Source organism: Narcine bancroftii, chromosome 5 (genome assembly GCF_036971445.1).
Source record: "Narcine bancroftii isolate sNarBan1 chromosome 5, sNarBan1.hap1, whole genome shotgun sequence".
Classification (NCBI taxonomy): Eukaryota; Metazoa; Chordata; class Chondrichthyes; order Torpediniformes; family Narcinidae; genus Narcine; species Narcine bancroftii.
This window is the reverse complement of record NC_091473.1, coordinates 83,621,944-83,640,958: the sequence shown is the minus strand read 5'-3', so window position 1 is coordinate 83,640,958 and position 19,015 is coordinate 83,621,944. Positions and strand designations below refer to the sequence as shown.

At 35.2% G+C, this 19,015-nt stretch overlaps 1 protein-coding gene across 4 annotated transcripts in view; it reads left to right on the top strand.

Moving 5' to 3' along the window:
• The window catches only part of axdnd1 (axonemal dynein light chain domain containing 1), a 215,522-nt gene that overhangs the window by 140,418 nt on the left and 56,089 nt on the right, over positions 1-19,015 (top strand). For all 4 annotated transcript variants that reach the window (XR_011357692.1, XM_069938137.1, XM_069938136.1 and 1 more), the window contains exons 18-21: positions 135-228; positions 11,090-11,280; positions 13,276-13,372; positions 13,473-13,616. Coding sequence is in view for 3 of the 4 variants with exons in the window: in XM_069938137.1 (XP_069794238.1) it covers positions 135-228; positions 11,090-11,280; positions 13,276-13,372; positions 13,473-13,616 (526 nt within the window). In the remaining variant the exon portion in view is untranslated. The remainder of the gene's footprint in view (positions 1-134; positions 229-11,089; positions 11,281-13,275; positions 13,373-13,472; positions 13,617-19,015) is intronic.

Below are 19,015 nucleotides of genomic sequence, written 5' to 3'. Positions count from 1 at the left end.
ATGGGCCTGCACTGTGCAATATTGTTCTATATTCTATTGATTTAAAAAATATCAAAATGTTTGCTGTTTTCCATTACAAAATATACACAACTTCACTCAAATTCAAATTTCCTTTTTTAATTTTGTAATTTCAGAGAGCAGCTTGGAGAAGTGAATCAGATGTTACAGGACTGGTTGTGGTCACTGTTTAAGATGATAAGTCTCAAAGACACCAAGCTGAAGCAGCAGGTAAGTAAATGGAGCTGAGCTCAAAGGGTGCCCACATTACATGCTAAGAATAAAGAAATTAGCAAGTGTTGTTTGGGGAGTAGTTATTGTTAACTGTCCAGTGGGTTACCTCCCAGTCATGGTCTATTGAGATTTGAAGGTTATATTAGAATCTAGCTGCAGAATTCACCAATGAAAGAGAACTTGTAGATTCTGGCCAAGAGTAGCAATTTTGGCTTCAGAGTCAACTAAATATATAGTATTTACAATACTGAAATAATACATGGCACAATGCTTTCATGTCACAACTCATGCTTCAAGGGAACTTTCAAACTCCTTTAATCGTCAAGCACTTTTCTTCTGCATGGGATATTTTGATGTGTTAAAGGTAGACATGGTGGCTGTGTTTAGGTGCCTATTTGCTTTCCCTTAAATGCACCTACTTGAGTCATATCAACTATTTATAATTGCAACAAACCTACATCATAATCACTTTGTAAATAAATTCCCAATGAACTTAACAGCAACCTTTCATTTATGGTTCTGAGCTCTGTTTTCCCTACAAGTAGAATCATTGGAATAGAAATTCATTGGTAAGAAAATTTTGTTTCAAATGGTAAAGCAAGGACCAGTTTAGAGATGCCATGCTAGAATCTGGAGAAAACACTGAACTGGAGCAACACAGTGAGTCAAGTTGCAAAATAGATTATAAATTTTTCAGGTTGATTCCTTTCATCAGGACTGATCTACTCTCTGAATTTTTCCAGTGGTTTATTTGATGCTCCAGATTCAGTGTTGTTCACACAGGATTTTTTTCTGTGCACAATTGGGGAAAGAATTCAAGTCTTTATGCAGCTCCAGTCATTATCTTTCCCATTCTTACACTCAGTATTGGGCATCAATACTTCTGAGCAGAATGCCTTCAAAAGAGAGTGGACACAGCCCAGTGCATCACAGGCAAAACTCTCCCCATCATTGACAAAATCTGCATGGAACGCTGCCATCAGAGAGCAGCAGCAATCGTCAAGGATCCACATCACCCAGGATATACTCTGTTCTCTTTGCTGCCATGAGGAAAGAGATAATAGCTGCCACAAGACTCTTATATCAGATTCAGAAACCTCCACCATCAGCCTTCTGAACAACAAACTCAATTAGAGATGTATTTAAGGACTCTTTCTTTACACATTTAACTACTGAATATTCTGTATCGCATAGTCAGTTTATTTGCACTTTTTTTGTTAACATTTCTCTCTTTTGTAGATATATCTTTTCTTGAGTCCAGTTTCTTCACTACTGATAAGTAGAAATTTTGCTTAGCCTGCAGGAAAAAAGAATCTCAAGATTATATGTGATAACATATATACTCTTTCGATAAAGCTGAACTTTGAACTTGAAATTAAACTGAAAGCAAGTTCAGGAGCTCTGTGCATTAGCTAACCAGTGCCATTTCATATTATACCTATATCCTGAAAGAAGATGCAATTACTGATTCCAACCATTTCTGGAAATTACTGTCCAGCTTGGGGGACATTGATGACAAGGATATGGACAATTTTATATCTTAGAATATGTCCTGCATGCCTGGGAGCAAAGGAAATGCCAGAAATGATGCACCCATGGGTTGAGGCATCCAACATGGGGAACTTGAGATTTGATACTCCAGGCCTTGATCCTGTTACAGGAAAACATTTAACCTTGTGTGTGATTAATAATTGCATCAACTAAAATCATATCCGCAACATACTGTTCCTGCATGCATCACATCTCCATCAACACTCTCTTGTGATGAGAGGAGTCACGTGATGGTGTAGTGGCCGGTAGGAGAGTACCAGCCTCTCCAGAAAAGAAGGAAAAAAGTGAAGAAAAAGCAAAGCCCCAGACACACAAATCACAACAAATCAAAACTAAAGGTGTGGAGAAAATGGCACCTAAGAAAGAAAAGCCAAAAACAACAGGAAGAAAAGAAGAAAGAAAGACACTGGAAGAGAAAGGTGAAGGCCTTATCTGTCCGAAAAAGCAGGGACCCACCGTGGAAAGAGGAGCCCACTCCCCGCGGTTAGTGGAGACCCTGCAGGATCATGACCCATTAACTGCAGGACTGCAAAAATGGAGCCAAACAGGGGTGCGCAGATGCACACGACAAGGACAACACCGACAGGAGGGGGGACCAGCTGTGGAGTGAAACTCCACAGCACGAACAGCTGAGAGAGGCCCTACTGCGGGGCTCCCAGTTGGAAGATAAAGAAAACAACGGGAAAGGGAGGGGTTAAAAAGAAAAAAGGAAACTAGAGACACAACAGATAACCAACCCAGAAGCAGAGGACCAACATCAAGACACCATGGAAAAAAAAATACCCAACAAACTGAGACAAGCAGCTCAACAAGAAAGCCAGAAGAGACACAGATACAAGGAAGAGAAATAGAAGACACAAAACCAAGAGCAGACACAGAAGAAGAAGAAGAAGAACACCAAGCTCTGCACAGAGAAATAGGAGGTAAAATGAATGGACAGTACATAGATAAAATTTTTTTTCAAGAACAAATGAAAGCATTAAAAGAATGGCTGACACTAGAATTTAGTGAAATGAAAAGAAAAATGAAAAGTTCAAAAGAAAAAGTGAGTAGAATAGAGCTGGTCATAACAGATGGAGGGAAAAGATTAGAAAATGTGGAAGAACGTGTAATGGCGGTAAAAATAAAGTGAACGACTGAAAAAGAAAATTGGAAGAAAGTGACAAAAAAGTTAAAGAAACAGAGGAGTTGTTAGCTCAGAAGATGGATATAATGGAAAACTATAGTCGGCGAAACAATATAAAGATAGTGGGCCTTATGGCAGATGAAGAAGGCAAAGATATGAAAGAATTTATAAAAGAATGGATCCCAAAAGTCCTGGGAATGCCAGAAATGCATGGAGGAATGGAAATAGAAAGTGCACACAGAACATTAGCCCTGAAACCACAGTCACAACAAAAACCAAGATCCGTTTTAGTAAAATTCTTGAGATACACGACAAGAGAAAATATATTGGAGAAGGCAATGAATAAAATGAGAGAAGACAAAAAAACCACTGGAAAACAAAGATCAAAAATTTTTTTTTCTACCCAGTCATAAGTTTTGAGCTGCTGAAAAAGAGGAAGGGGTTTAACACAGCAAAATCAATTCTATGGAAGAAAGGCTATAAATTTATGTTAAGATATCCACCGGTGCTTAAAATAGTTATCCCAGGGCAGCAAAACAGACTGTTCTCAGATCCGGAGAAAGCACGAGAATTTGCAGAATGCCTGCAAGACAGAAAGAGAGGTGAAGAGATGTAACAAGAACAAAGTACAACGACAAACTACATATAAAGAAGTAAAAATAATGCTTAAGTAAGAACTAAAGGAGGGAAGAAAAGAGAAGTAAGGGAAAAGGGGGGTTAAAAAATTATTAATAAATAAATAAATGATAAAAAGAAAAAGAGAAGAATAGAGGGGGAGCTTTGTCGTAATGTGAAGATAAAAGTCTTTTCTGGAGGTGGTTGGGTGGGAGAGAATAACAGTCACTGCGAAATCAGTTGACACTTGCGAACCAGTTTGCGAATGGAGAGGAAAGTTGTGGTTGCCTGGCAAGGGACAAGGGGTGACTCAGAGAAGGGTGGGGGAGAACACTTGGGGTTAAGGGAATTTTAGATGTGGGAATGGTTGAAATATTTTATGTTTTAGAAGTGTTGTCGTACAGTGCGTTCAAACAAAGAAAACTGAGAAATGGAAATGGGGGAAAAGGGGAAAGGTGGTTGTGAGGAAGAGGAAATGAGATGTAAACAAAGTATGAAACTATATGACTATAAATATTAACGGAATACATAACCAAATCAAAAGGAAGAGGCTATTAAATTTACTGAAAAAAAGAAAAAATTGATAGAGCATTCGTGCAGGAAACACATCTAACTGAAGTGGAACACAAGAAATTAAGGAGAGACTGGGTAGGGCACGTAACGGCAGCATCATATAACTCAAAAGCCAGAGGTGTAACTATATTAATCAATAAAAATGTACCAATCAAAATAGAGGAGGAAATAATAGATTCAGAAGGGAGATACGTAATGTTAAAATGTCAGATATATTTAGAACTCTGGAATTTGGTCAATATATATGCACCAAATGAAGAGGATTAAAAGTTTATGCAAGATTTTTTTTGAAGATTGTAGATATGCAGGGGAATATATTGATAGGAGGGGACCTTAACCTTAATTTGGATTCAAAGATGGATAAAACTGGACAATAGACTAGCAGAAAGAACAAAGTAGCCAAATTTATGCAGGAAATGCAACTTTTGGATATATGGAGGAGACAACACCCAAAGGAGAAGGAATACTCATATTATTCGAGTAGACATGAAACATACTCAAGGATTGACCTGTTCCAGTTGTCAGCCCATATTCAGGGGAGAGTTAGGAAAATGGAATATAAAGCTAGATTGTTATCGGATCACTCACCCCTGTTATTCGCAATAGAGCTGGAGGACATCCCACCAAGAATATATAGATGGAGATTAAACTCCATGCTACTTAAAAGACAGGATTTTAGAGAATTTATTGAGCACCAAATTATAATGTACTTTGAAATAAATACGGAATCAGTGAAAGATAAATTTATATTATGGGATGCAATGAAAGCCTTCATCAGAGGGCAGTTATGTAACTAAGATGAAGAAGGACTACAATCAGGAAATAGAACAGCTGGAAAGAGAAATAGTAAATACAGAAAAAGAACGAGCAACAAGGGAAGATACAACAAAAAGAAGAGAATTGGCGAACAAAAAAAAATACAAAACACTACAAACGTATAAGGTGGAGAAGAACATAATGAAGACAAAACAGAAGTATTGTGAGCTAGGAGAAAAAACACACAAAATACTAGCTTGGCAGCTTAAAACAGAACAAGCTAAAAGAATGGTATTGGCATCAAGGAAAAAGGACAAATAAATTACATATAACCCAACAGAGATCAATGAAAACTTCAAGGAATTCTATTAGGAATTATACCGAACTGAGAATGAAGGGAAAGAAGACAAAATAGTTGAGTTTCTAGCTAAAATTGAACTACTGAAATTGCAAGAAGAGGAGCAAAACAAATTGATAAAACCATTTGAAATAGAGGAAATACAGGATATATTAAAAAAGCTACCGAACAATAAAACGCCGGGAGAGTACGGACTCCCAATAGAATTCTATAAAACATTTCAAGACTTATTAATTCCTCCTCTCCTGGAAATAATGAACCAGATTAAAGAAACACAAAACATGCCAGATTCATGTAAAACAGCAATAATTACAGTAATACAAAAGATGGAGAAAGATCCACTAACACCAGCATCATATAGACCAATATCTCTACTTAACTCAGATTATAAGATAATAGCAAAATTATTAGCAAACAGATTGGCTGACTGAGTACCGAAAATAGTAAAACTAGATCAAACTGGATTTATTAAGAAAGGATGAACAACGGACAATATCTGTAAGTTCATTAACTTAATCCATGCAGTACAAGGAAATAAGACGCCAACAGTGGCAGTTGCTTTAGACGCAGAGAAAGCCTTTGACAGAGTAGAATGGAATTATTTATTCAAAGTACTACAGAGGTTCAACCTACCAGAGAAATATATTAATTGGATTAAAGCATTATATAAGGGACCATTGCCGAAGGTGATTGTAAATGGATATATATCGAACCAATTTAAATTAAGCAGGTCAACTAGGCAGGGATGTCCACTATCTCCCTCACTGTTCGCTTTAGCAATAGAACCATTGGCAGAACTGATAAGAACAGAAAATAAAATAAAAGGGATAAAAATAAAAGAGAAGGAATATAAACTCAGTCTATTTGCAGATGACATCATAGTATACTTAACAGAACCAGAATTATCAATAAAAGAATTACATAAGAAATTGAAGGAATATGGAGAAGTATCGGGGTAAAAGACCAACGCAAATAAAAGTGAAGCGATGCCAATGAATAATGCGGATCTCACAAAGTTAAAGAAAGAATCACATTTAAATGGCAAACACAAGCAATCCGATAGTATACAACTAGATAATAATCTAGGCCATATTTGCAAATTAAATTATCAGCCCTTAATGAAGAAATTACAAGATGACTTAGAACATCGGAAAGATTTACCACTAACACTGATAGGAAGGGTAAATTGCATTAAAATGAATATCTTCCCAAGGATAAAATACCTATTTCAATTGTTACCAATTCCCTTAACAGAGAAATTCTTCAATGAGCTAAAGAAAATAATAAGGAAATTCTTATGGAAAGGGGGGAAACCAAGGATAGTGCTAGATAAATTAACAGAATGGTACAAACAAGAGGGCTTATAGCTACAAAATTTTAAGAATTATTATAGAGCAGCACAATTAAGATATATATCAGATTTTTATCAAACAAGGGAAAAACCAGATTGGACCAGGTTAGAGCTAGATAAAATAGGGGAGAAGGCACCAGAACATATACTTTATAAGTGGGATGAAAAGCTGGTGTAACATAGAAGTTCACCAGTACTGCACCATCTGCTCAACATTTGGATTCAAGTAGAAATTAAAAAAACAAATTACCAACTACCAAAATTATTATTGACGCAAAATCAACTAATCCCTTTCACAATAGATAACCTTTCCTTAAGAGAATGGGAGAAAAAAGGGATCAAAAGAATAGAAAACAGTTTTTTGGGAAATAATTTATTATCTTTTGAACAAACGAAGTATAAATATGGTATAACTCACGGTACAATGTTTGCATACCACCAACTGAAAACCTACTTAAAAGACAAATTGGGAAGCAGGCTGAGGTTACCAGAAGGAAGGATCTTTGAATATGTGATTACAGACACAATGATAATTAAAATATTTATAACAAACATGTACATCAAGCTGCAAGAGAAAGAGAATGATGAAATAAGCTGTAAACCCAAACAAAAGTGGGAACAAGATCTAAACATACAAATAAAAAATGAAAAATGGGAAAAGCTATGCTCCGGAACTATGAGAAATATAATAAACACGAGGTTAGACATGATACAATATAATTGGTTACACAGGCGATACACCACACGCCAAAATTTAAATAAATGGGACCCAACAGTATCAGATAGATGTTTTCGCTCTAAGAAGGAAACGGGAACAACAGTACATGCAATTTGGGCATGTGAGAAAATGGAAAAGTTTTGGGAAGATCTAAATCAGGTATTAAATGAAATCACAAAAAGCAACATACCAAAAAATCCAGAGATCTTTCTTCTAAGTAATATAAGAAGTAAAAAATTAGGCCTCAAATTGGATGAAGCACAAAAAAGATTTATTATGATAGCCTTAGCTGTAGCAAAAAAATGTATAATGTCAACCTGGAAATCAGAAGAGAGCCTGAGAGTACAGCAATGGTACATAGAAATGAATAAATGTATTCCATTGAAAAAAATAACATATAATTTAAAAAATAAAGCCACAGTATTCTAACAAATTTGGGAACCGTACATGGAACACAACAGAGAGGGTCTAACGCGGACTTCCATCCCCTAAAATGATAGAATGAGAAGAAGGCGAAATGAACTGACGCAGTGTGTAAAAGTAGATGATACAATTTTCTTATTTATTTTCATTGTGTGATAACATTGTTTAATGGGTTTATTGTAATGTAAATGTTGAATATTTAGTGGGTTGGGAGGGGGGTGGGAAGGAGGGAGGGGGAAAAAGGTGAGAAAATGACTGTGTATATTCAAGAAGGAAATGTTTGTGTGTATTTTGGTTAATATGGTTCATAGTGTGAAAAATAAAAAAAAATTAAAAATCTCTCGTGATCAACATACATTCACACATTTATGATTACTCCAATAAACATGCTCGACTCACATACATTTAGAGTTCTGCATTTAAAGTGGATGCATTGCTGTATGCATTCCCTTTGAATTTTCAGAAGGTAGCACAGAATAATTGCTTGACTGATGGAGAAGATTGGGAAGAGTGAGGGTAAAGTGGGGGAGGAGAGTGTACCCTTGTGCTTTTTAATGTTTTGAAAATGCGGTTACAGCCCAGTATCATGGTCATATGCAGCTTGTGATCATGGACCCAGACACTTGGATTATTGTCTGACTTGCCATTAAAGTTGAAACAAATAAGCAATACAATGAGGTTGAAATTCAACCTATGTTTTATATGTTAACGTGCAATTTAATTCTTCAATAAAATTGCACAGAAGTTGGAAAACATATTCTGCATACAAGAAGGATAAATTTTAGCCTGGCAATTTTTACAATCCAGTGAAGAAAGAAAAAAAATGAAAAGGAGTCAGAATTTATTGTAATGAACATGTCATGAAATTCATTGTTTTGTAGCAGCATATCACAGGTGTAAATATTCCTATAAGTTTTTATATAACACACAAAGATAATTTATAATTTTTTTTGATTCATTGTCCATTCAGAAATCTGATGGCAAAGGGTGTTTTTGTACTGTTGGGTGTTCATCTTCAGGCTCCTGTATCTCCTTGCTGATCGTAGCAGTGTGACGAGGGCATGGCCTCGGTGGTGAGGGACCTTGAGGATAGAGGCTGCTTTCTTAAGACACCACCTCTTGCAGATAATCTTATTAGAGTGAAGACTGATGCCTATGAGTGGCACAGACCAAGTTCACAAGTCTCTGTAGTTTTCCTATCCTGGGCATTGGCAGTTCCATGCCAGGCAGTGATGGAATCAATTAGAATGCTCTCCATGGTACATGCATAGAAATTTTCAAGAGTCTCTAAGTTATGCAAGTATATAAGAAGATGCAAGGCAAAAAAAAAGGCTAGTTATAAAACCAAAATATAGTTCCTGTGCTCCATTAAATTACCAGGTGCTCCTCACTCCTACTTGGAAAGTCCACACTATTGGATTGATATCCATGAGATCTTTATTAATGCTGGCATTTCAAGTTCCTGCTGATGTTCCAGAGCACCCCAAAAGTACTTAATGATCACAAGTTACTAACTGATAAAACTGCAGATCAAGAGTCATTTTATTTTCCTGTATTTTAATTACATTGTTTATTTTTAACTAATTTCTTTCATTTTACATTATACAATTAGGAAGAAACTACAAAAAGATCATCTTATATTTAAAATTAAGTTGTATTTTAATGTAATTTTCTCTGCTATTTATTTTTGTTATTTGCAATTAATTTGCTGAAATACATCAATATGTTCATTGAGCATTAAATCCTTCTCTCGTTCAGCCATGTATTATGTTCAACAGTGCAGTGTAATAGAGTTTGAACTGGTAAAATGTTACTCCAATAGTTGTAACAGCAGCTAGTGCTGTTTCTGTTGCACTTTTAGCTTAAAATGAACCTTTGCCAAGCTGCTCCAATGACCTTTATTCCTGTGTGTATGGCCTGCCAGAGCATGGAAGATGACACTGAGAACCCCTTAGGGTGGTATAAAACTTAATTCCACCCTATTTCCCCCCTCCATTGTGATCCCTAATGTCCCACATTATAATATTTTTTTCCCATCAGCAGATTCACCTCTCATGCTTCACCTCCCTCTCTTTCTCTTTCTCTCTCTCTCTCTCTCTCTCTCACTCTCTCGCTCACATCTCCTCTTAATAATAGAGTCAGTGCGAGTTAAGCTTTTAAAATATTGGATGTGGAAAATTATTCTTATTTGCAATTGAATAATGTGGTGGTAGACTCTTGAAAGACATCTTTGATGCCTGTCATGCAGTGCCTGTGAAAATGCTTTTTTTCCAGACACTGAAGATACTGCAGCTTGCACTTTTTAAATAACAGCACAGATAATGAACTGAATAATGCATAATGTATTGTCAGAGCCAAATATTTGTGATTACTAAAGTCAGATTTTGATCTTTTTGTATAGTATAATGGAATCTTTGCTGCTAAGAACATTGAATTCTAGGAGTCCAATGTATTGCTTGAAAACTCAAAGGGTTGTCAGTTTTTTGTCTTTGTGTTAGCATGTTGTTACGGAGTCCAGAGGACCCCAAAAACCAGCAGCAATAGATATGCACCACAACTCAGGGTTACTTAAACAAAAGTTATTTTTAATTATATTTGAACAAGAAAACAGAATTAAACTTTAACTTATTACTTAACCTACTTACTTAACTACTTAATCCCCCCACCTCCCCCCCCCCCCAACACTAAGCGCAGGTGTGTGTAATGTATATTTAAGAGTAGAAAAGTTCTTTGGATGACAGTCCAATCTCACTGGTTGCATTGTTAGCATTAACCAAATTCACCAGTGTTTTGTGCTTAACAGGCAAATGGTTACCACTCAGGAGGATTCTTTCTGGTTTTCAGAGAGAGATTCCTTTTCCAGGACATCCGCAAATGATTCTTTCTCAATCAGTCTTGCTGATGAAACTTGCCCCCTTCAGGGTTCTCCAAATGATCCTCTTTCTTTCAGGTCATCTTTCAGACCGCCAGTCTTCTCCGTTGACCAGGCAGCCTTCCAAAATTTGCCAGCTTGTCCTTCAGGAACTGATTTCTGTGTCCTTTCTCTATGTTTCACACCCTCCCTCTCTGAGAGCAAAACTCTTCTCCTCTGTCTGCAAAGATCACATGCTCTCCCAGGCAAGCTGCTGTCGATACTTTGTTGTCTCCTACAAAAAGAATTCTGCAATAGTCCTGCAAATATTCTGTGTTTTAAAATGTGTGAATGCAAGCTACTCTAACAATTCCTCCCAAACCACCTCTAAGTACTCTGTCACAGTGTATTCTACTTAAATTCTTTAGTTTGTGGATAATTTGAATCAATTATACACAATAATTGTTAAATATGTGATGGAAAAGTATGACAGGTGAAAACTTGAAGAAATAATTTTTTTTGTTTCTGACTTCCAGGTTGCCATCATTCAAAGTTCAATGAGCCACTTGCTGATAGATATTTTACTTTACATTGTACATGACCCAGCAGGTAAAGTAAAAAAAGTATACTTTAAATACCTGCCTGAACCAAATACAGCTGATAGACTGGAGGAAAAAGCCCTGATGGTGGCCAATCAACTGAATATATTATCAACACAAATTTATAGGTAAGAAAAATGTATCAACTCAAAATAATGAGGCATTACTAACACATTTTTCACTTTTAAACATACAGGTAGACCCCGACTTGTGAAGGGTTTGGTTCTGGGACTCACATAATAAGTAGAAATTACCGTAAGTCGGGGTCTATCTGTAAAGGTAGCAGTCTGCCTTGTTCCTGCCGAGTGGCCGACGACCCCCCTCCTGCTGGGAGCCCGAGGTAGCGCCGGGTGACTAGGGGCAGTGGCATCACTTCACAACTTTAAATGTTGTGATTTTGAATGCATGTGCAGATTGCCATTGCTCTCTGTCCCTCTTTAATCTCTCTCCCTCTCCAGTAACAGCAATCTGCACATGTTCCAAATCACCTGTTTAACAAACAGCATTGGGCTCATCAAAACTTGTTTTCTTGCTGTCACTACAAGGGGATCACTGAAATGACAACGTTTGGGGGTAGGGGGGAAGGGGTTGGTGGTGGTGGGAAGTGATCTGCGTGTGGTGATTGGACGGAAGCATTTTCTTCAGGGAACTAAAAGCAACCACATTGATACAGGTAGACCCTGACTTACTTTTATTCAAAGCGGATTCTGATCATCGGAACTTTGAAATATCGTAAGTCGGAACATTGTAAGCCGGTGTCTGTTTGCATTGGCAAATATTTATTAATGCATAATGTAATGTTATTGAAAATAATGCATTGTGATCATATGTTACCTTCCTGTTCAGTAATTTTCTAAGAACTTCATGGTCTAGTGAATACATGGGACGTTAACTTACTGTTGTGTTGTTGGAAACACTGCTGCCAAGTTGTGCACATTTATGTCCTGTATACACCAATGACATAAAATAATCAGATGTTTACATTTGCAAACACAAGTGGCGATATGTACAAAGTGAGGGAAGGAAATTTTAAGAGAGACATCAGGGGTAAGTTTTTTTTTATACACAGTAATTGGTACCTGAAATTTGTTGTAGGGGTGGTGCTGGAGGCTGATACAATAATGACATTTAAAAGACTCGTAGGCATATGGTTGAAAGAAAAATGAAGGGAAAAAAGTAGGGAAGGTTTACTTTTTTGAGTAGCTTTCAATAGGTTGGCACTATATTGTGGGCTGAAGGGCCTATACTGTGCTGTTATTGTTCAAAATTATTTTGTGATGAAGGATAAATGCTGGTGAGGACACAGGAAAACACTTTATCTCTTTAAATATAATTTTAGAATATTTTACAGGCAGCTCAGAGGATAATGAAGTCTTGGTTTAATATATCTAAAAAAACCATTCGTATTACAAAGGAGTGATATACGTGATGTATATTAAACTATATGGAATAGGTATGGTTAAATTTAAATGTCTTGTTGATTAATTTATTTTGCATAAATCTCTTTGTTGATACTGAAAGTCTTGGCATTTTAATGTCTCACATTCATTTTTCAATCTTTCTCTTTATATACTCTTTACTTTCCTTGTGTCTTTCTCTCTTTTATTTCTCACATTTTCCTTTTCAACTTTCTCTCTTGCTTTCTCTCTCCTCTTCTCCATTTTAATTTCTTCATCTCCCTTCTCTCCTTTCCTCTTATGATCTGAAGAATTTGAAGCAAAAGGAGTCCAATTGGTCCCTCAAATCCACTCCACTTTTAAGTAAGATCTGCCCTGATTTGATCTTAGCCTCCACTTTACAGTCTTATTCCCATAACCTTTGACTTCTCAAAAGACCTATAATTAATCAATCTGTTTTCAACTTTTTAATTGAATCATCCTTCACAGTGTTCTCACATAGAGAGTTCCAAATACTTTCAACCCCATAAGATGTTTGTACTTATCTCCATTTACTACAAAATTCAAAACAATTGAGGTAAATGCCGAAACTGCTTCCCCCACTAACAATGATGATTGAAGTTAGGATCCTTTCAACCTTTTTTTAGTTGCTGTGTTTTAATAGTTTGTGCCTTATTTGTTTTTCATGTCTTTGATCTATTAAGAACATTGTATTTATTCCTGTAGCTGGTGCAGGGATATAGTTGAGGCACTGATGAAACAAAAGAAGGTAGACGATGTAGATAATCCTGATCATGAACTAAAGGAGCTTGAACAACTCAAGGTAATTTTCCTCTCTGTAGTTAAAAAGGTGCTTGTGACAGTCTCTTCACAATTATTCAATATGTTTGCTACACAACCATCTTGATTTTTTTTCTTTCAAGACTGAGTCTTCTGAGTGGATAGACATTTGTGAGACTCTGCTTTCAGGAATTCAAGAACGTTCAGTCCAGTTGTTGTCATCCAGAAGTGAAGAGATACAATCGCACATCAATATGACTCGTGAACTATGCACAGCCTGCTTGTGGGTAAGGTTGGCTGTCAGAGATAATAGTAACATATTAAGCATGATTTCTTTTGGCCCTCGTGACCTCCAGTGAATGTGCTGACCTGATGGGCACTGTTTCTTGATCGGGTTTTGCACAGAGTGTGGAATCTCTCCAATAATTAAGGATGAAAGAAGAAGGATTAACAGACTAACAAGCATCTCACCTTGATGTTGAGGGAGAATTCAATAAGGTATCTCCTGAGATTATGTTTGCCCATATATGCAACTCTCCAACTGGAAATTCAGATTATGATTATTTTTGTGCTCTTCTGCTTCAGTTCTGTTGAGCTTCCAATGTAATGGGAAAGTATATCTCAGTGATATCATGCATTTCTTTCAGATTTTTATCCCTTTCTAAAAACTATGCACACCTTCCTTTGTTTTGTGATGTCTTTATGTACAGAAAGATTTTTCTTTCAACCCTCCCTGAATGTTTCTCGATACCAAATGCTGCTGCAGCACAGGAGCAACTTCATTCAGACATTCATGTTTGAAAGCTGAGCTGGTGCCCAGCCAGAGTACAACTTCACCTTGCAGTGAACCAGTCAATGGTGATATTGTTTTTGTTTGATGCTTCCTTCTGACAGTTTCTGCTGATTTGAGGAGATTTATGGCAATGCTTATCTGGATTGTATTTGTCCAGCTGCTCAAGGTTGAACCAAAGCAAGGAAATTTACTGTTTTTTTTTGTGTTTCATCACTGCATTGTTGTTGTGGAGTGGGAGGGTGGAAGAAGCAGGGATAGGGCATAGAAGTACAAGTGGTAGTGATGCGAGGGCAAATATTTCACTGTGAAGAGTTCTTTGAGTCCAACACCCAACATGTAATCATTTTTTTTGAATATTTAAAAATTATTTTTTTTTAATTAACTATTTCATACAAAAAACAAAGGACTCCCCTTCCTACAAAATATAAGATCACACACTGTTAGAGCTCAAACTCATATTATCCATAAAAAAGTATAAAAGATCTGTATAGGGAAATAACATCTGCTTATATTGTAACAATATCTGTTAATATCATTATTATTATAATTGGGTTTTCCCAATTGCAGGGATTTCCCATAGTTCCTTGTTCTTTAAAAAAAACTTTATTTATTTGAAAGATCATTAGTAATAATACAGCATACATTCCATAAAGACAATTTTATATAAATATATATATATATATAAAAACAATGAAAAAAACAGAAAAAAAAATTTTAAAAAATTATGAGTCCCCACCCACCCTCCCACCCCATCAGCCAGCTCTCTTAAGGAGAGCCAAAAATATATAAACAGAAACTAAGAATATATAATACATCTAAATGCATATATTCCAAATATGATAACCACTTATTTACAAAAAAAAACAATTATCATGCAAATTATATGTAACTTTTTTCCATAACAATGCAAGCTTTCAATTCATTATGCTATCGCATTATATTAATCACTATGTTATCTTTCCATGTACTTGCTACACATTTTCGAGCTACAGACAATGCTAAGTGTATAAATGCAATTTGAAATTTATTCAACCCTAATCCCTTTAAAGGAATCGTATAACCCATAAAAAAAAAAGATGGATCTAGTGATAACTTAATAGTTTTTCCAAAGTTAACCTAATTTCTTGCCAAAATGGTTGTACATAAACACAAGACCAAACAGCAAAAAAGTACCAGTACATACACCACATCTAAAACAAGAGTCTGAATTACTAAAACCATATTTTTTCAATTTCTCTGGGGTTAAATACAACTGATATAAAAAGTTATAATTAACCATTCCATACCGCACATTCATCAATTTAGTAACACTATCATGACACACATCTGCCCAATAATCTTCAGGAAAAACAAAAGCTAAATCATTTTCCCATTTAAGCTTAGACATCTCCCATTCAGGTTTATCCATATTGTCTTGTAATACTTGGAACATAACAGAAATATAACCCTTTTTTGGTATAGAAAAAATCAAAGACTCGAATTCCATCAATACAGGTAAAATCATCTCTCTACCATACATATCTTTCACCAAAGCTCGAAGTTGATAATAAATAAACAAAGAATTTTCAGCAATATCAAAATGCTCTTTCAATTGATTAAAAGAAAGAAACTGTCTTTCTACAAAACAATCCTGTCACATCTTTATAACCTTAGAGTCCCAACTCTTTAAATGATTATTAAACATTGAAAAAGGAATAAGCTGATTGTTATATAGTGGAGTTAAAATTGACAATTTACCTTTTGATCCTAAAATCTTATTTTCTTTAGTCCTTACCTTTAATAGATGTTTTAATATTGGTATATTATTTTCCCACAACAAATTTACATTCCATTGAAATATAAATTGATCCACCTCAACTTCAGAAATACAAGCCATCTCAACTTTAGCCCAACTCGGGGATTGGTCCAAATCCATCAGTCTACTAATAGATTTCAACTGGGCTGCTTCATAATAATTTTGAAAATGGGGTAATTGAAGCCCACCTAACGCATACTTCCAAGTAAGTTTATATAATGCTACCCATGGTAATTTCCATAAAAATTCTCTCATAGCTTTATTTAAATCCTGAAAAAAATCCCTTTGAAAGAGAACATGGTATTGATTGAAATAAATATTGAATTTGAGGAAAAATATTCATCTTAATACAATTAACTCGACCAATTAAAGTTAACGGGAGATCTTTCCACTTAATTAAATCTGCTTTAATCTTTTTTAATAAAGGAACGTAATTTAACTTATATAAAGATTGATAATCAACATTGACAATTATTCCTAAATATTTAATTTTATCAGGACCATTTCAATTTAATAATATTTTTATATTCTGAATAATCTCCTTCTCCAAATGGCAAAATTTCACTCTTATCCCAATTAACCTTGTATCCAGATAATGTTCTATATTGTAATAAACATTTCTGCAAATGCGGCAATGAATGTTCTGGATTTGTCAAATATATCAAAACATCAACTGCAAATAGATTAATCTTATACTCTTCATCCATAACTCTCATCCCTCTTATCTGTTCATTCTGTCTTATTGTTTGAGCTAATGGTTCAATAGCCTGTGCAAACAGGGCTGGTGACAATGGACACCCTTGTCAGGTCAAACGTGTCAATTTAAACGGTAATGAAACTTGACCATTTGTCACCACCCTGGCAATTGGGTTCGTATATAAAGCTTTAACCCAACCAATAAAAAAAGGGCCAAATTTAAACTTTTCCAACACCTTAAATAAAAAAAATCCCATTCAACCCTATCAAAAGCTTTTTCGGCATCAAGCGCAACCACCATTGAATGGTTGGGCTGCTGTTGATATGCATTGACCAAAGTAATTAATCGAAGAATATTATCTGAAGCATTTCTATTCTTAATAAAACCTGTTTTATCAATATGTATTAATTTAGGTAAATACTTGGCAAGTCAATTTGCTAACACTTTCGCTATGATTTTATAATCTACATTCAGTAAAGAAATAGGTCTATACGAAGACACTTTCAACAAGTCTCTATCTTTTTTTGGAATTACAGTAATTAAAGCACTAGAACAAGATTCAGGCAACTCATGCTCTTCAATTACTTCTTGTAATACCTCCTCAAACACAGGATAAATCCTCATAAAATCTTCTATAAAATTCCACAGAAAATCCATCGTCCTCTGGTGACTTCCCATTTGGCATCTCCAACGTAGCTTCCTTAATCTCAAATTCTGTAAATGGAGCTTCCAATTCCATAACATCCTCCTCTTCCAATGCTGGTAATGTTAATTTAGATAAGTAAGATTCAATTGAACCACTATCCTGTTTCTCCTCAGAAGTATACAATTTTTTGTAAATTGAATAAAACTGGTCATTGATTTCCTGAGGTTTATAAGTAAATGTTGAATTCTTTTTAACAGCATTAATAGTCTGTGAAACCTGTTCCGTCTTTAACTGCCATGCTAGTACCTTATGTTCCCTTTCACCCAACTTGTAATAATGTTGCTTAGATCGATTAATTAAATGCTCAAATTGATAAGTTTGCAATGTATTATAACATAATTTCAAATTAGCCAAAGCCACTTTATTTTTATCTTCTTTTACATCTTTCTGAAATTTCTTCTCCAATTCAGCAACTTGCTTCTCCAGTTCCAAACTCTCTCCCATATACTGTTTCTTAACTTTAGTAGTATAACTAATAATCTGGCCTCTTAAATAAGCTTTTAATACATCCCATAATACAAAGCGAATATCTACAGAATTAACATTCTCAGTCAAAAACAAAGTAATCTGTTCCTTAACAAAAGTAACAAATTCTGTTTTTTTTCAACAACATCAGTATATATTGTATCATTCTTTATTATTTTTCTCTTGCATAAGTTCAGAAGTGGTACCTTCATCTGAAAGATGGAGATTTATAAGATGAAGGTACCACTTCTGAACTTATGCAAGAGAAAAATAATAAAGAGTGATACAATATAACGCTATTTTTATATTCTGCCTGTAGTACTTTTCCGTGTAAATGTGCTGATACTAAAAAAAATCTATTCTAGAAAATGAATCATGTCGGGACGAATAAAAAGCGAAATCCTCCGTAGGATTGACCCTTCTCCAAATAGCCACCAAATTTAAGTCCTTCATAAAGGCCCCAATTTGTGTCACCACCTTTGATTTCTTTATACTTTTTGGAGATCTATCCAGTAAAGGATCCAAAACACAATTAAAATCTCCCCCAACTATGATATTTTCATTAGCTTGATTTAACAACAAAAAAAGCATCAGAAATAAAACACTTATCATCCACATTAGGTGCATAAACATTGAACAAAGTCCAAGGTTTAGCAAAAACTTTACAATTCACCCTTAAGACCCGTCCAACATTTCCTTCCATATTTTGTAATTCAAAAGGCAAATTCTTATGAATTAAAATTGCTACACCTCTTGCCTTAGATTTAAATGAAGAAGAAAACACATGTCCAACCCAATGTCTCTTCAATTTCAAATGTTCTTTTTCAGTTAAATGAGTTTCTTGTAAAAAGGCAATGTTAATTTATGTTTTCTTAATATAAGCGAAAACTCGCTTTCGCTTAATCATATTATTTAACCCCATAAAATTAAAACTTGCAAATTTCAAATTAGACATCCTTACAAATTAACAATATAATCTCTCACTACAAAATATCGCACCCCTTATAATAACTTAAATCACTATCCCTTCCCTAGATATTTAAAGAAAATGTAAAAAAATGAAAATATTAATTATCCAAAAAAAAATCCAAAGGTAGTAACGCCCTAAAAAACTGGATGTGGTAAAACCCACTAGTGGCGGATGATTATCAAAGATTTCAGTGCTATCCACTCCCCCCCCCCAGCCAGAAATACATTATTCACATCAACACAATCAAATACTTTAAGTAT